A 16,808-nucleotide genomic window follows, 5' to 3' on the forward strand; every position below is an offset into this window, starting at 1 on the left:
TCGGCAGGGTAACGAAGAAACGGTTTGTTGGTTACAAGACCAAAACGTTTTATTTTTGTTCAGAATATAGGCTAAACAGACTTAAATGCTGGTCAACAAGAAATATATGCGTTCAACTTTCTATACAGAACAGGGAAAAGCAATCATTCCAGTGTACAATAGTATGTTTTTTTGTATGTATATTATTTATTAACTTGGATAGAGTTTTGTAGTTTTTAACTGGTTCTGTCCGGGCTAATAATTATATATGGCAGGAACATAATAAGGAAGCCTACAAAGACCCACTTTGATTTTTTTTAGCACCATTATTCTATTTTTGTGCTTTGTATTCCTTATTTACCGCCCATCCAAAATAAAAAATACAGAACACACAAATATAGGCTATATATATATATTATCTTTTTTGGTGCTGTTGCTAAATTATGAATTCATTTTACAATGCCACTAATGTAAAATGAAATGGTAAGGACATCAAGGGTTGATACCCAGTCATACAGGCACTGGAAACCTTATTGAATTGTGATTCGGGAGAGATTGAGGACAACATTCTTAAATAGAATTGAACACATCAGTAGAATCATAAATAAATTAACTTACAAAATTATAAAGGCAATTCACAGACATTTGAGGCAACATTCATCTGAAGCCATCTTCTCTGGTCCATCACAATTAGGTTTCTTATTCATCAGTCTTTATATCAAACTGTAACTATGTTACATAGTACCAAAAACAGTTATGTGTTCATCATAAAAGGACAAACAGCACAAGATAAACTTTTATATACAGATCAGCTATTGATGCCCCCCCCCCCCCTGATTTTTTGCCATGTAAGGCCATCTCTATATACTTTGTCAAACTTAAATTATTTTTAAATGTTACCAGATGAGACAGATACATATCTTGTTTTTTTATCTGTAGTTTGCTTAGAGAGCCAGATCATACAGGTAATGGGGGAAACAATGACAGTAATTAAAGGAGAAGAGGTTCACTTTATCTGTGAGAAACTTAAAGAAAAACAAAGAATAAAAAAACATTTTGAATTCCTTCAGAGCAGCAGTTTAGGAGTAATGCTACAGGAACTGATCCATGTAGTGAAGAAGGTGTCGATAGTTCTATAATACAATTCAAGTGCAGCTTCTCAGTGTTGGGGTAGAGAATTGGGGGTTAGGAAAGACTAACAGTGACATTGTCCTTGCTCTTTTCCATGTCAGAGTCTCTATCTGTAGGTGCACTTGCCTGCTTTTCTTTGGGAGAGGTCTGCCCACTGCTTGACTGTCCTCCTTTGTTTGAAGTGTCGGCTGTGGACTCCGACTCAGGCTCCTGTTGCGGGGCTGTTGCTGAGAAATTGGAAGAGGACAAAGACATTCATAAAAATGCTGACACTAGGCCAGGTTGAATTCCTAGTCAATATATTTCAAGGTTGACATGAGGTGACTCAGGTCATTGTGCCAAGCAGTGGTGTAATGTTACCTGACTGAGTGCATGACTTCATGTGTTCAGGCCAATGGGCTTGCTGACAGGGATAGTCACAGTAGCTGGTGTTCCAGCAGCAGTAGAAGATGGCCTCTTTCCTGCAGTTGGCACACCACTGCTTCTTCTTGGTCTCATCCACAGCCTGCTGTTTCTCTACCTCCATCTGCTTTTTCACCTCTGCCACCAAACGCTCCCCCTCCTGCTCAAGACTCTGCCTCATTTCTGCCATTGTCAACTCTGCACATAAATACAGTAACAACCCATTGTCAACTAAATGAATAGATTTGAGCAGAAAATCTGTACATAAACATATTGTTACCTAAATTGTGCTTCATTTCAGACAATTCCTGCTGATGTAACCACTGTAGTTTTTCAATTTCAATTCTCAGCCGTCTAATCTGTGAGAAAGAGAAAGGAACACCAATTCAAAGGCAGAAGTCACTATGAGGTTGATGATATTTACAGTTGGTTATCAGTCAGATACATACCTCTGCTATTGTGTTCCCTGAAGTGCTTTTGGACAGGTCATTGTAGATCTCAGTCACTGTCCCTTTAATTGCATCCATTATCTGGATAACATTATGCAATTACGTGAAGGTTCCGAAGCCTGTATATCTAAACATTGACACTGTTTGCTTTCTGGCCCTAAAAACTATACTCACTTTGTTAGTATACTTGGCAATGTCTGATGCTACATCTGCAGAGGTAGTGGGGATCTGGAAGTCTCCAGTCACAGGGGAAGAGGAAGAGGAGGCAGGTGTACCTGACCCTGGGACTGCCATTATAGCCACAGAGGCTGGGCTACTTGTAACCAGGGTAACTGCCGAGGTGGATGTACTGAGTGGATTGTCCTTCTGCTGGACAGCTACACACATTTTGATTACATGGTTTTATGTATTCATTTGCAATGCTGATTTCATACTTGCCAACATGAAAATGCATGTGAATGAATCAAAGTTTACCGTACCTTTCACAGCCTGTCGGGTCTGATAACGCATGCTTTGTGATGGCTGCTGGACTGACACTGATAATGATGGTGTTGTTCCAGAGGCTTGGGTTGGGGGCAAGGTTTGTGCTTGCAGTTGGCTCGCCGGCACTTGCCCCAGCACTGGTGTCTGCACTGGTGTAGTAGCTGGCGTCTGGTTCTGCTGCTGCCGCTGCACTTTCTGCATGTGCCATTTCTGTGAGGAGGTCTGGAACTTGGTGGTTGGGCTCCATACCACAGCCCTTTGGACCACGGGGACTGTCTCCCTAGGCAGCAGGGGGCGCTGTTTCTTCACTGCTGTGGTGGTGGAGTTGGAGGGGGCTGGAGTTGTAGTTAGGGTTGTGTTGAGAAGGGTGGCCGGGCTGATGGTAGTGGGAGCAGTAGTTGTGAAGGAGACCATGTTGAGGGGTATGGCCATAGAGGACTGAGAAGACTCTTTGACACTGGATGATGCAGAGGGGCCTGCATTGTTTTGGGACGAGGTAAGGGCACTTAAAGGGGTGGCAATTTTACCTACAAAAAATATACAAATGATTAACCTCTGTAAATACAGTACATGTGTATTAATTACAATATAGCTACACAGTAATACTTACAGTATCAACATTGTAGTTACATAAAAACTGCTATGTAGTTACACCTTATTTTATTTAAGCATTTCGGTTAGGTACAATACTAGTTTTGGTATAACACATCCTTTTACTGACCCTTTGCAACATCCACTTAACCAAAATACTGTGTCCAGCAGAGAGTGTCCAGCAGAGACTCACCCTCGGTTTTAATGGCTGGAGGGTCTTTAGCAGCAGTAGTGTCTTTCCTGTTTCTCTTCCTCTCCTTGCCTCCCTGGTCCTCCCCCAGATCGATCACCAGCTCCCTCTCAGAGTCTGAGTCCTCCACAGGTGTGGGCTGCCTGATTTCTTCCTTCACTTGGAGCTTTTCTCTGGGGACAAGAATGGGTGGAGCAGCTTTGGATTTCTCTACTGGATCTTTATCTAAGTCTATGCTCTGTTTTTCTTTAGATGAGGGTTCTGTGACAATAGCTGGTGCTACTGTATCCCCCATGGTGGACGTTACTGCTGCTGGGCCTTCAGGCTTGCACTCCTTTTCTTGGCTGGGAGATTGTTGGTCCTTGAGTGCTCGCTTCTTCTCACACTTCTCAGCAACCATGGGGTCCTGGCTCTCTTTAAGCTTCTGCTCCTCATCACTAGCATACTCACTGTCGCTAAACTCAGATTTGTCAGAGTCCTCGGAATCACTGTGTTCAACTCCCTTGTACACATCTTCAGATATCTCATCTATACCTGTAAACAGCAAGGGGTGATGCAGTAGGTCAGGAATGGGATGAGTCAAACAAAACCTGAAATGTACAATTCGGTAGTAAAATGAAGTCACAAATTGTGCACTTGAAAAATAAATCTCCATCCTTGATAAAAAAAGAAAAAAAGATTTAACGGTATCATAATGTATGACTATATCTCATTATGACTCACCTAACTGGGCCTTGCAGCTTTCTATGGTTTTGTCCAAGTTGAGCTGAAACCGACTCCTGATTTGTCTCTTCGGTGAGGTGAGGATAGGCGGCGCCCCCTGCTGCTGCTGCTGCTGCACAGTCTCACTAAGCTCCTTCAAGTCCATCTCTGCTTTACTACGATCTGACACATCACAAGAGACAGCAATCCCACAACTAACTGCCATGTCATCCTTGATTTCTATATACATTTATTTACATATATAAATGTATTTTCAAGATGAGCTTTGTGCATGAGCGTTGTTGAGAACTGTGCTGTGGTGGCATGTGTAGAACCTTGAGACACTCACCCAGGTTGAGGTTGAGTATACTTCCTGTGGTAACAGTCTTTTCCTGTTTTGGGGTGATTGGCAGGGAAGGGCCCTGAGAATGTAAGGGTTTAGGGCTGTCCATAGCACTGCCTGTGGCAGCATGCCGAGTTGAAGCAGGGGATGCTGAAGGAAGAATTGCATTCTTTAAGCCAGGCTCTTGTTTAATAATTCAATCTATGAATGTGTAGTCGAAGGTCCAACTGCATGTATTCAATTTACACTACTGTAAGCTCTGGTACATGTCCACTAAAAGCGAATCAGTGCTAGTGCAGCAGAGCCATCATCGGTTGACGTGTCTTAAGGTTCAAATGCAGTTGGCTGTCCATCACTGACAAGTGTTGTGAATAGTTATACTTCTCGCAGATGTTACAGTTGTAATTCATACCGTTGTCATGGCCAGTTGTGCAGACTTCTGTCAGACAAGGTTTAGGTTTATGTATTTAGTCCTTTATTGTAATATTAGTAGAGCTAGTGCCAGACATCCCAACCTGCAAAATCTCATTTTAGGGAGGTTACTGCATGCAGCCCTCCACCCACCCACTACAGAGCTTGTTATCTCTCTACATGGCTCGTCTGGTTATTATGACTAAGTGTGTGCTGAAGCTAGAAGGTTTACCATGACGAAAGGTTGCTACTGTACTTTATAAAAACATTCAGATTGGCCGCCGGCCGGTGAATTCGATCCTCATTTGAATAAAGCCCCCCCCCCTAAAATTCTGCCCAGTTCGCTTGATTTGTTTGCCCGTCAATCCCACAATGCACCACGCAAGCCGTTCGCTTCAATGAAAATGACTGGGAAAACGTCGCTCAATTCACTTTGTGACAGTGGACACGCACCATAGGTTTACTAGGAGGGTTGTTGATCAGTCTGTTAGGTTGCTGTTTGGTGTACCTGTACAGTCCATGGACTCCTCCCCCGCGCTGAAGTGGCTGCTGGCTGCTTTAGCCTGACCTTTCTCTGGTGTCTCCTGCTCCCCATCAGAGCCTGTGTGAGCAGAGGAGTTGGTGCTCATAGGGGAACGGGGCATGTCCGTCAGAGATATCCTCCGCCCAGAACTTCCTCCCATCCCCGCCACTGACATCATACTCCTGGCCAAGGGCATCTTGGGGGATGCGGTCATGTCAAAGCTGAACTTAATCTTCTCCTGCTTCTCTGGTCGGATGGAGCCAGATGACGGGTTGCCCGTGTCTAGGAGCATCTGGTACTGGTTGTCGGGGGTATAAGGCGTCCTGAAGAGGGCATAGTTGAAGACTCCAAACTTCCTCCTCATGTTCTCCACGTAGACTTCCATCTCTTGCATCGCACTGTTGAAAATACTCTTGGTCTTCTTGACAGAGAAGGGGATTTCTTTGGACATGAGATAGCAGTTGTTTAACGGGACCCATGCCCTGCAGGGTTAAGGTAAAGACCATCATATTAACAAACAAAACAGAGACAATGCTGCAAAGTAATTACAGCATAAAATACAGTCTTTTACAGATGACTTGAGTACAAAAATGTCTTGCCTGTCATGTTGCCCAAAGAAGCGAGCATCCACTTGGCCATCTTTGTCCCGCAGAGCTTTGGCTGGCCAGAAAGGAAATCCCTTCAGCTTGGCCCATACCAGTGGATGTGGATTACTCTAAAAACAGACAACATAAAGACTGATTTGTGACAATATATGCATAGGAATAGAAGTAACCATAACATTTGAACGTATTATAGATGTAAGTCACTGAGCTTACACATGGCTCACAGAACCAGTTTTCTCTCTTCTGACAAGCTGAGAGATAGCACTCAGGACACACCTCGATTTCATTCATCTGGAAGAAAAGTTGAAAAAGACATGACTGTCAATTCTTATACAGTCTTAGGAACCTTCCTTTAAAGACAAAATCACTTACCTCATGTTCGCAGATTTTCACTATGACTTTAGCCGTGGCTGTAAGCTTGTGATTGCCTAAAACAAGGTCATGAAAATGTGTGACTTGGACACATCTTCAATCAACAATAGCAACAACAGAAAAATCTTTAAAACAAGGACACTAACCTCCATTATATATTATACAGTTATGTAAAATCCATTTTACATCTGCCAAAAAGGCCTCTGTGCAACCGTACATTTTCTTCTTTATGTTCTGGAGCAAGCAAGAGAGGAAGTTAGAGAAGAACAATTTGTGTTTTGTAACAATATCTTAAACCTTTACTGTCACAAGAGACAATTTTACCCTCTCTAATGTGCACAGGTCCATTGGGTGGAATATGTACTCTGCATAGTCTGGATGTTGTTCGAGAGACACAGGTTTCTGAAAGGGCTCCGTCTGGATAAAAGAGTAGACAAAAGAGATACACACCCAAAACATCAACCTTCATATTCTCAACACCGTTGTAACTCATTGCACAACCACCACAACACACAACACATATTAGCAACCCAGGACAGACAACACCAACTAAAATCTCTAACAGTCAAGCAGGACCCACTCCATACAAGAGGAGGAAAAAAAAACAAAGGGGGTAAAAAATGGTGGGTTCTTTTTGTTAGTGTGTTGGATTGATTACCCAATTAAAAGCCTTTCTCTGCGTGGCGGCTGCATGGGGGGAGTGAGATGACGAACGGGGTTGGTCCTGAAAAAGAGTATAAGATGGGGAACTGCATCCTCACCACAGTCTGCACCCTCAGAATGGTTTCTGTCCTCATTTTCTGTGCTGGAAGACTTAAAGCCTTAAAAACATACCTGTGGTGGTTTAGAATTCCCAGTTCCTATGTTTAGCTTGCATCATAAACCAAAATATACTTCCCAGTCTGAATGATGTGAAGCTGTTATTTTGGTAGGGTGCAGCTATGAACTTGAGTAGTATAGTGGCAAAAGCATGAGAACATAATGTCTATGAAGGCCATTCATTTGCGCTGGTGTATTTCTAAACCAATCAATTAAATAATTTGAGAAGATAAAAGGGTGGGACACAGCTTGGATGGGAAAATGACCAATCAAGGCCTGCAGAAGATTGAAGTCAAAAGGGCAGAATTGATCAGTCGGACAATAGGGGAAGGATCAGTGCACTTACACCTGGCTGTTTCATCTTCTGGAGGGCAAACTTCAGCAGGTAAGACAGTTGTTCTATAGTGAGCATCATCATGGCTTTACTCTGAGTCTCTATGCACTCTGCAACTGTTATTTTCTGAAAGAGGAGAATAACAGGCTGTCAACTTTAACCGTCCAGTCCAATTCGTACAATGCTCCTCATAACCTCTTGAATTTCTTTTTTTTCAGGATATTTACTCCACACTCCCAACTCTTTGAGAAAACAGGCTAGCTCTTGTGGTTTCCGGTTCACTGCACATACATACAAACGAGTACCTCACACTCTGGGCAGAACCAGTCGCCTTCTGGCTCAGCTGGCAATTTGAGGCACTTGGCGTGGTACACCCTGGGGCAGAGCTCACAGCAGAGCACCTGGCCCTCGCGGTGGCACAGCCAGCAGTAGAAATCATTCCTGCCGTCCTGCGGTACAACATCAACAGGGTCTGTGGTGAGTGCTGGCTGCTTCACATAGTAAAAGGGGCCATGTCTTAGCTCTGACTGAAATGCAGGCAAAAGAAACACAAGATTAGGGGAGTCAAAATCAGCCATGAAATTACATGAGCAACACAGCATGTATACAAATCAACATTAGGCAATAAAGATACTGTCCTAAATGTTGGCAAGTGAAGAGGACCATTAGTTGGTATTGTCCTGCATACAGTATGCAGTGAAAGGAAATCATAACTTCAGATATCACCAGGTCCAAATAATCTTTCGAATTGCCTTCATGATCACTTGGTGATTATATCAGCAGTCTGACATTTTGTGTACACACACTATGATTTTGTGTGGTCAGTGGGTTAAGTCTGGGCTTAAGCTTTCACTGCTGGGTGCAAACATTCAGTTCACACTGAAACTCAAATAGACTAACAATACACTTATAAGGAATCACTTCACTAGTATCATCATTCATGTTATCACTTGACAGCCACAAGGTCAAATTAGACTGTCATATTACACCATACAAAAGTCCATGATAACAGAGCCTCTAGCTGTCCAGCAGCCTAGGTATGGAGGGGAGCTGGGGGAAAAGGTGGGAGCTGCACCTGGTCTTTGCTGCTGCTGACTGCTCCAGGTTTTCTTTTCTTTTTCACGGGGCTGGGAGAGGTCTCAGCTGGGGAGTGGCCGTTGGATGAGTGAGGGGGGCTGTTGGAGACTTTACGTTTCTGGGCTGGCCGCTCTGCTGACCCAGGGTCTGAAACTGCAGCCAGGGCAAAGGTCACATACTGCACAAGGGTATGCGCAGGGTGGTAGATGTATTATTTAATACATCATATGTATATCCTGATGAACAGAATAGCAGATTTTCATACGTTTGAAAGAGTTAGAAGAGAGTGGAACCATAGTGGGAAAGCCGTTGGAAACAGACAAAGCACAATAACCTCCATTGTGGGTCCTGCTGCTCAGCTCCATCAGTTCTCTACACCCATGCTCAACAGGAAACACATCTGAACCCCTTCCACCGTCACCATATAGGGTTTATTACATACATCGTATACTGTTGTACAAAACAAGAACATAGCAGTGTCTCACCTTTGGATCTTGTCGAGATCTCCATCCCCTCTACAGCATCCGACTCAGTCTTCACCTCCTCCTCAGCCACACTGACGCAGAGAAAAATAGGCACTGTCAAAGCGCTGCTAACAACCATGACAGCACCTCCGCTATGGATGCCTTATGTAACATTCTTTGATCAGCTACAAGGCTACTGTGGCTTTCTAGGGTTCAGTCAGCCTGACTTCGTCTTTAGAAACAGCTGACACCAGCTCCACTATTGATATGAAGATATATGAAATGAAACTCAGACTAAAAGATTGAATGTAGGTCAGACGTGTTGGACAAACGTACGGCACCTTCTTTGGTTTGATTTTCAGATGAGAGACAATGCTGGCTCTCTGTAAAGACTGACAACTGTCAGACTTTCAGCCTTCCTACAATAGGATTATTCTCTAGTGACGGTGCAAAGTGTCTAAACCAATACTGACAGGACACAAACCCTCGCTGTTGAATTGTGGACAGATTTATCATAAATCAACAGGATACAGGACGAGAGAGCCCCTCTCTTATTGTAGCAAGAGTGTGGATTGTTCCTCTTTAGCAATGTCTGGAAAAGCTTTGTGCTAATGTTAAAGAGTTCCAAAGTGTCTGAGCATTAAGAATTATGGGGGCAAAGGTCACTAAACTCTTGCAATTGTGTCTCCAAAACACCATCCTGTAAATCCCTTAGATCATGTGGTAAGCAATTCTACTTGGGATAAATGATCCAATCTACAGCATGACACCTAGCTAAAATAAGTTAAATTAGGTAGCATTACCTAACATGTTAGCCCAGCAAAAATTATACCTATGGTAACAACATTGTAGTTACATAGACAATACTATGTAGGTACACTTTATTATGGTTTTGAGGAACAAGTTATTACACAGTTCAAACTTGGTATGAATAAGGTTGGGCTTCCCAGGGTAAGTGGATGTTAACATTGTAAACATTCACTTGTTTTGGTACCACAACCTTCAACTGCCCCTTTACAACGTCCACTTACTGCTTACACCTCCCCCATATTGCGCCCTCTAACACTTTTGTGATAACACTTAGTAACTTTGAAATATATAGGGGTTGCTGTACCTACAATGTTTTACGATAGGTATTGCTATGTAGTTACATAATGTAGGCCTAACCTGAATATATAGTGTTGTCGAAGTTCTGTATGTACTGTAGGCCTAACCACACCCACAACATAGACTTTGTAAGGACCATAATCCTGCAATAATATAATCTTTGCAAAATGACACTATAGCCGAGCAGAGGTTGATGTTGCTTCCTGGTCAACCATGAATCCTGCCCTACTGAGAGGTTTTAAAGACAAGTTAAGGTTGAACCCAGGGGGCAACAGAGAACCATTGGCTGTAACATAATATTTTGTCATAATTTTCTACATATGTAACTTCTTCCATTCACTCAGCCTTAAAAAAAAAACAGACACATAGATAAGCAGTGTCTATCTTGTGGAAAACCAAAAAGCTCTTTTTATGTTGACATCCAAGCCTAGGTTTACCCCATATCAGCCCTAGATGGACCAAAAAGGCTTGATTTTCAGCCAGTCTTATGTCAATACTGAAAGCCATTTTCTCTGACGCCACAGCAGATGCAACAGTCTCACACAGCAGACGGTTTCTTTTCCAGCAGCGTTTTATTTTAGCTCCTGAAAATTAGAATGCAAGACCACTATGCAAAGATAGCAGCTCACTTTACAAACATAATATTCAGCCTTTTGCTAGTGTCTGTCCAACCCCCCCCCCCCCCCCCTGTACACACACACACACCCATCTATCCCTCTATCACAAAGGTAGAAAATGACAGCTTTACGAAGAGAACATTTGGAGGGTTGGAGAACAGGGTAATGGCTTTACTGGCCTCCACCTCACGTCAAGCCAGTACAGATTGTGTTCCTCACCAAGATCCTTCCCTCCCCAGGCCAGAACAGAGGGAGAGACAGAGGACCAGAGAATCACACAAAAACCAATGCCTTCAAGACCTTCTAGATCAAGACCTTTTCAGACTGAAAACATACATTCACTTCATGCACACATTGATATAGTCCTAGTCCACACCTCTTTGACATAACAACCATGCCTTTACGTAGGAAATTGACAGCATACCTTTTCTTTATGCACAGACAGTAAGATTCTTCAGTCTTTTTTAATTTCTCTCTTTTTTTTTAAATTAGGCCGGTGGGGGATGAGGACAAAGATGGGTGCAGAATTTTCCAGAAGGGCCTGCTCTCCCTGCTGCTCGCTCTGCGATTGTCAATCTTTAACCTCAGCTGTGTGCTGCCGATTGGTTTGAGCACCAAACGGAGGTGCCTGATTGGGTGCTGGGCTTTGTGTGCCACACAGGCTCTCTTCTCCCCTCTCTCCTCAGACACAGTGCTGCAATGCAGAGAGGATTTAACCTCACTATCACTAAAACCCCTGGAAAGAGTCCCCGACTCCCTCCGTGCCCATATAGACCACACTAACTGTGTGCCTTTTCTCAAACATGGAGGATGCATTTACACAGGCTGAGAGGGAGTGGATTAGATTCCCTCCCCTTCTCTCCACGGCTCTCAGGCAGTGTGTAGCATCCATTTTGAAGACGTTCTCTCCCTGCCTGCTGCTCACACAAAACACAGAGCACACGGCTCCAGTCGCACTGCTCTGGAGAGCACACAGCTTACCAGTAGAACCGCTCACAGGAATGCAGGAAGTCGAGGCCTTAACACAGAGCACAAAGGCAGGGCTGAAAATGTCACAGGCCTCCCAATCAAAATGGACGTGGTTTCCAGACCACGCAGCAGATAGGTTTCCCTCACTAAAGCTGTTTCTGCTGGTGTGATTACATATTGTCACGTAAATCTATCTTCGGCTACTTAGAATATTCTCATTTCAGTGAGATACTATGATTAATCCTACAACTATTATTGCCATGAAAAAAAATATTTTGTAACCAAAAGGAAAACAAATGTGATTATCTAAAAGGTAATTATTTGTTTAAGCCAAACAGTACAGTATGGTGAATTATTTCAATACACAGCCCAGCTAAAATGGATTTGATACAGTGTTGCTTCTCTGTGTACATCCTGGATGTCTTAGCATAGCAGAGCAGATTGAGCTGCACCATCAACAGTCCTAACACCAGAGTGGAATGAAAGGATTATGGGCATTACTAAACGTCATTCACTAAAACAGCAGTGGATACAAAGCTCTGGGACAGAATCGATGTTAAAACTTTTGTCTACTCCAAACAATATAAATATGTTAATGTAACTAATTCTAAACTAACATGAGGCATACAAATGAAGCCATGCACTGATTATTGCAACAATTACAAATCTGCATTGGTTGCATTAGGTGATTTCTCACAGACAGACGTCACAAAGGCCAGTAGGGAAATAGCCTTGTTGTAGTCTACTAGGCCTACATGAATATTACAAGTAGCATGTTCTGCTCTAACTTTACCAAGTGTTAAGATGGAAAAACTGGATATTTTTGTGCAGATGATTTTGGTCTGTCTAGTGTTCTCTGAGCAGTAGTCCTTGCTCTCCCTGTCTGGCCTCACAAACACCCAGTGTCTGGAGTTGATATGCAGAATGGGGAAGCTCCCTGAAATGGCTGCCATCCACAGCAGAGAACACCATAAGACATGTTTTCCTACCAGGGGCTGGTCCCAAATCAAGAGAAGTTCAAAATGTTCATAAAAATGGTTGTTTAAGCCCAGAAAAAAACCTGCTTAATAAAAAGGGATGCAAACTCTAAAAACCTTCATGCTGAAGAACGAAGAACTATAGTATATACACTTTATAGTCCAGTAAGCCATTAGCAGATTTCTATGTCAGGCAAATGTCCTACTTTACAGCACTGCCATGAGAGTCCTGCTGTAATGCTATTCTCAGGCCTAAATTATATATTGCTGTCATTTTAACATATGTTCATTTGACTTGGAAATCCCCTTTCACATTTTCTGTCCACCAGTTTCAGGCTTCTCCCTTCCTTGCCAGCCATTTTCAAAACACAGGCCTGTGACAGTCACATACAGTCTTCCCCACACTTCCAAATATAGCTGTGCAATACAAGTATAACCTATATATTAAGCTGCCATTTAGCAGTGATGTCATCTGGCAGTTACTGTAGCTTGTCTGAACCACCAATATGTGACCAGAGCCCTCAAGTCAGAGCAGAGGCAGCAGCTGGACTGGGCTGTGCTGTATACTGCTTTCCTGCCAGGCTTCACTGTTGAGCTGAAGGGACAAGGAGGCTCTCTCTACCCCCTCTGTCTGCTCGACAAACCTGTATTATTGAGGCAAAGATCACACACAGTAGCCGGTATCAAAGAGGAAGTGAAATAATGAAAATCAGGCTTACCTCTGTGGATGCATGGCTAACAAACTCAGTGTGTTATGTCAATGCTTGTTAAAACATGGAGGACAGTCAGCCCTCACCCTGCTCAGAGCACAGCCACGGCTCTCCAGGCTGGAAGATCGGCTGCCCTGATAGAAGCCACGCAGTGAGTGGCCTGCTCTCGGTGGAGGGATGTAAGGCTGCATTTGATTGGCTGGGACATTTCCTGGCTACTAATCTTTTGTTCCGCACAAGCAGGCAGAAGTGCAGTGGACATAGAGGGAGAGAAGCTAGGCCCAAACTATTCCTCAAACTGATCTGCAAAGGCAAAAACACATTGCTCTACAGGTATATGTGATTCAGTTTTATCTGACACAAATCTGTTAATAACTGAATGTCTTTGGACCGGTCTATTATATGAGAGAAGGCCTTTCTTTTACAAATCCCAGCCTGAGGTCTCAGCCAAAGTGTTTTAAAAAAACGGGGACACAAAATACAAGTAGAAAGACTTTGCAGAAGACTGAGGTTTGTTAGAAACGAGACTTGTTAAGGAACATATAATGGCAAGTATTCTACGATCCCACAAACATTGAGCTGACTGCTTGATGTTTGTCGAGACAGCAATTGTCTTTTTTGTTAACAAAGATCATGATCTCAGCTGAGACTAGCCTATGAAATAAACTCACTCTGGAATAAATATGACACATACGAGGCTAAACAGGGAACATCATTTGAAATGTTTTCATGTGAGATGAAAATAAGTTTAATGGGTAGTAAAACCATATGATTCAACAGAGGCCATGAACCCCCCTACCCCGAGATATGGAATGCTTTTTCTGTTTAGGCTACTTCACTCACAGTTATTCTGGCAGGCCCGATGTCATGAACGCGTTGCTGCCTCCCACTGGTAAATTTAAAACAAGCTATAGGCTAGTGTCAATGGAAAATAAGCTTTGTTGACACGACTGGTTTTATAGTACAATACAACAGCGACCTCGTGTGATAATGAGGCTCGTTATCAAAAATATAATATTTAACCTGTGCAGCGCAAAATAATAAAGGAACAATGCAAGGCGTTCTGCGTATTCTGATTTCTTAAACCAATAAACTATAGCCTACTGTCAGTCGGCTAGCAGGGGTCGTAGAGTTCAGCTTCGTTTTTGGACCAAAACATTTAGCCAAGTAATAACGAGAACGAAATTAACTTTGAGGCCACTACCGGGTTATCGTAAAAACAAGCGCAATTGTGCAATTTGCGACCATTGACCATGTACAATTGTATGTATTAACTGGCCAACCGACAGAGCTAAAAACAGAGAGATGCCTTGTGTGTGTGGCCGCCGTCATTATTCCACTAGATGGCATCTAGAGATTCCGCGTTTGCCAAATCCTGCTGCCAGAGGCTACTACATGGATAAATGGTATTAAAATGAAAGGATGAGCAGTGGAAATGTATTGAGCGTCAGCCATATTTCATTACCGAAACCTAAATGTGGTTGCTATTGAAAGATAAAATATCATTGTGTAAACCTGTTCATACATACTCCACCACCTTGTGAATACAAGTTACAACATGTGTAACCTGATCTTCTTTTTAATTGTGTTAAAAAAAAATCAAGAAAATATAATTCACATTTAGTAATTTTTTATATCAGTGCCTAATAAAAAAGCAAATATGGCTTTTGACTTGCCACCATAAAGCCTCATCCAAGCCACGTCAGGATATTGCTTGTATGTGTAGCCTATGTAGGCTATGTGTGCTGTCCCTTGTATCTTTACTATATAAGAAGTAGAATTGTATTAGTGAACTGACTGGACTGGACTGCATTTGTATTCGTATTAGACTAGGTCTGTAGTTTTGCACCAACTGTTGAGGGTTATTGCCAATACCTTTGCTCCATATAAAAGATTAAACAATGCATAATCCTAGTCGTTGTCTAAGCACCCTTCTCAATCAGTGTTGGCAGGACCGGGTGGAACTGAATGAAAACCTAAGGGTCTCACTGTCTCTTTTAAACTGAAATTGTAACTAAGTCGTTTTTCTCTCCTTGTCAGTATTTATTGAAAATTGAATCTAAAAGCAATTAAGTGGGGGATGGGTCACAAGTAAATGAGTAAAGAGGCAGGGGAATGGTTGTTTTCAGGTAAATCAATCTGAATACTTTAATGATTATGGGGCTATCTCCTGTCCTTTCAAACTGTTATCTCCTGTTCTTTCAAACTGAAGAGGCAAAGTGGGAAGGGGGTTGGGATAGTGGGAAGCATCTCACACTCACACTGACATAGGGGGAGGTCAGTTTGCGGTCTGTGGTGGGGGATGGAGAGCAAACAGAGGGCCATGGGCCCCCTTAGGTCTCTATGGAATGTAACTGAGGCTCGTCCTCACACACTCAAGAACACAACATAGCAAATCATGTGAATGCATAAGAACACTGGTGTTGGCTGTTGTGACCTCTGCGGAACACAGTCATATTTGCTTGCCTCCTGCTTCGAAATAGTTTGTGCAAGCTACAGAACAAAATAAAATTCTAATGATCTACATTTAATAGTTAAAACATGTTGTGTCTTAAGTCACTTACTTTTAATTGTAAGTAATGTAGCTGTAGATCATTGCTAAAAGAAAACACATATTTACAGATGATTTGCTAATAAGGAGGCTGTACATTTTCAGATGATGTAGCCAAAGAGGCAGAGGCAATGAACTTCAGAGTTTACTCAACAACAACTCTCTATTCTTCAAATAAGCTGTCCTTGTAAACTTTTTGAGGTACCATTACACCCCATTTGTCTGATATTAGGGTTTTACCAAAATATTTGTTGTTTTGGAGGGGAAAAGCAAGCAGCTATTGACCAAGTACACAGCAACTTGTATTCTAATCTATTCTCTCTCCCCCTCCCCCTCTTCCCTTTCTCTGCCTTTCCTCCATTTAAGCCCTGACGCCCTCCCCAACAGTTTAAATTCTACACTGGTGTGCCTGAGAGATCACCATGGAGACAGGTTCTACACCATCTTCAGTGGCTCTTCTACTGAGAGCAGTTGTGGTTCCCCATGTCTACTGGCTATCAACTAAATACTGTTAGACATCATTTTACACTGTTCCCCAGCTATATCTGGCTGGTGTGTAAAGGTTTACCTACATGTTTAGTATCCCCCACATGACAGACGACTCCCCTCGGTGTTGTCTGGTTGTAATGGTGAGGTTTGAGAAAATGTATGCATGACTGGGAATCATGTGTTCAATTAATCCTGCTCAAAATAATTCATCAGTCTACCATGTTATCTACATTGAGCAATTGTATCTGTATGGACGATTCCCTTATGGCTATGAAATGCACATGAAAGGAGTCCAGTAATGTTGGCCATATCAAAGATAATATCAGTCATAGTAAAGGTAGCGTGTGCAGAAACAAGGTGAGTATATCTACATTAAATTAAACGTTACCTACTTATTGTATCTGTCAGAAATGTTATAAACCTAATGTAATACTCCTTAATGTTATGTACTATAGTAGTCGTACTCCAGCAAGTTTTATATTAACCATTTATTATTAATATGTCCCCTTACTG

The 16,808-nt window shown here is 42.5% G+C and overlaps 1 protein-coding gene and 1 long non-coding RNA gene across 7 annotated transcripts; one reads left to right on the forward strand and one right to left on the reverse strand.

The window, feature by feature from the left end:
- Nucleotides 1-16: 16 nt before the first annotated feature.
- Nucleotides 17-13,418, reverse strand: zmynd8 (zinc finger, MYND-type containing 8). 6 transcript variants are annotated; one of them, XM_062462489.1, is made up of 21 exons: nt 13,265-13,418; nt 8,897-8,967; nt 8,410-8,564; nt 7,640-7,861; nt 7,347-7,460; nt 6,840-6,905; nt 6,506-6,598; nt 6,328-6,415; nt 6,182-6,237; nt 6,023-6,100; nt 5,804-5,919; nt 5,190-5,686; nt 4,277-4,420; nt 3,949-4,110; nt 3,229-3,759; nt 2,441-2,920; nt 2,136-2,338; nt 1,962-2,042; nt 1,793-1,871; nt 1,471-1,710; nt 17-1,337 (listed from the first exon to the last, which is right to left on the reverse strand). In XM_062462489.1, exons 1-21 carry the CDS (start codon nt 13,276-13,278, stop codon nt 1,165-1,167), a joined length of 3,663 nt encoding a protein of 1,220 aa, XP_062318473.1. In that variant the 5' UTR covers nt 13,279-13,418; the 3' UTR covers nt 17-1,164. The 6 variants fall into 6 exon arrangements, with proteins under 6 accessions (XP_062318473.1, XP_062318465.1, XP_062318483.1 ...); XM_062462481.1 differs by having other exon boundaries at nt 18-1,337; nt 2,441-2,971; XM_062462499.1 differs by lacking the exon at nt 13,265-13,418 and adding an exon at nt 11,024-11,252 and having other exon boundaries at nt 18-1,337; nt 2,441-2,971.
- Nucleotides 13,399-16,643, forward strand: LOC134021565 (uncharacterized). The gene is made up of 3 exons (XR_009930521.1): nt 13,399-13,588; nt 15,912-16,007; nt 16,173-16,643. It is a non-coding gene; the product is annotated as an uncharacterized LOC134021565 (long non-coding RNA).
- Nucleotides 16,644-16,808: the final 165 nt, after the last annotated feature.

The sequence above is a fragment of the Osmerus eperlanus genome, chromosome 1 (genome assembly GCF_963692335.1).
Source record: "Osmerus eperlanus chromosome 1, fOsmEpe2.1, whole genome shotgun sequence".
Taxonomy (NCBI): domain Eukaryota; kingdom Metazoa; phylum Chordata; class Actinopteri; order Osmeriformes; family Osmeridae; genus Osmerus; species Osmerus eperlanus.

Bases quoted from the DNA above. Each gene is read 5' to 3' on its own strand.
- zmynd8 (XM_062462481.1), bottom strand. The intron at 6,906-7,346 runs GTAAGTGCACTG...ACTCTTTTTCAG, and splicing joins AGAAGATGAAACAGCCAGGT to GACCAACCCCGTTCGTCATC. The intron at 1,338-1,470 runs GTAACATTACAC...CCAATTTCTCAG, and splicing joins GAAGTCATGCACTCAGTCAG to CAACAGCCCCGCAACAGGAG.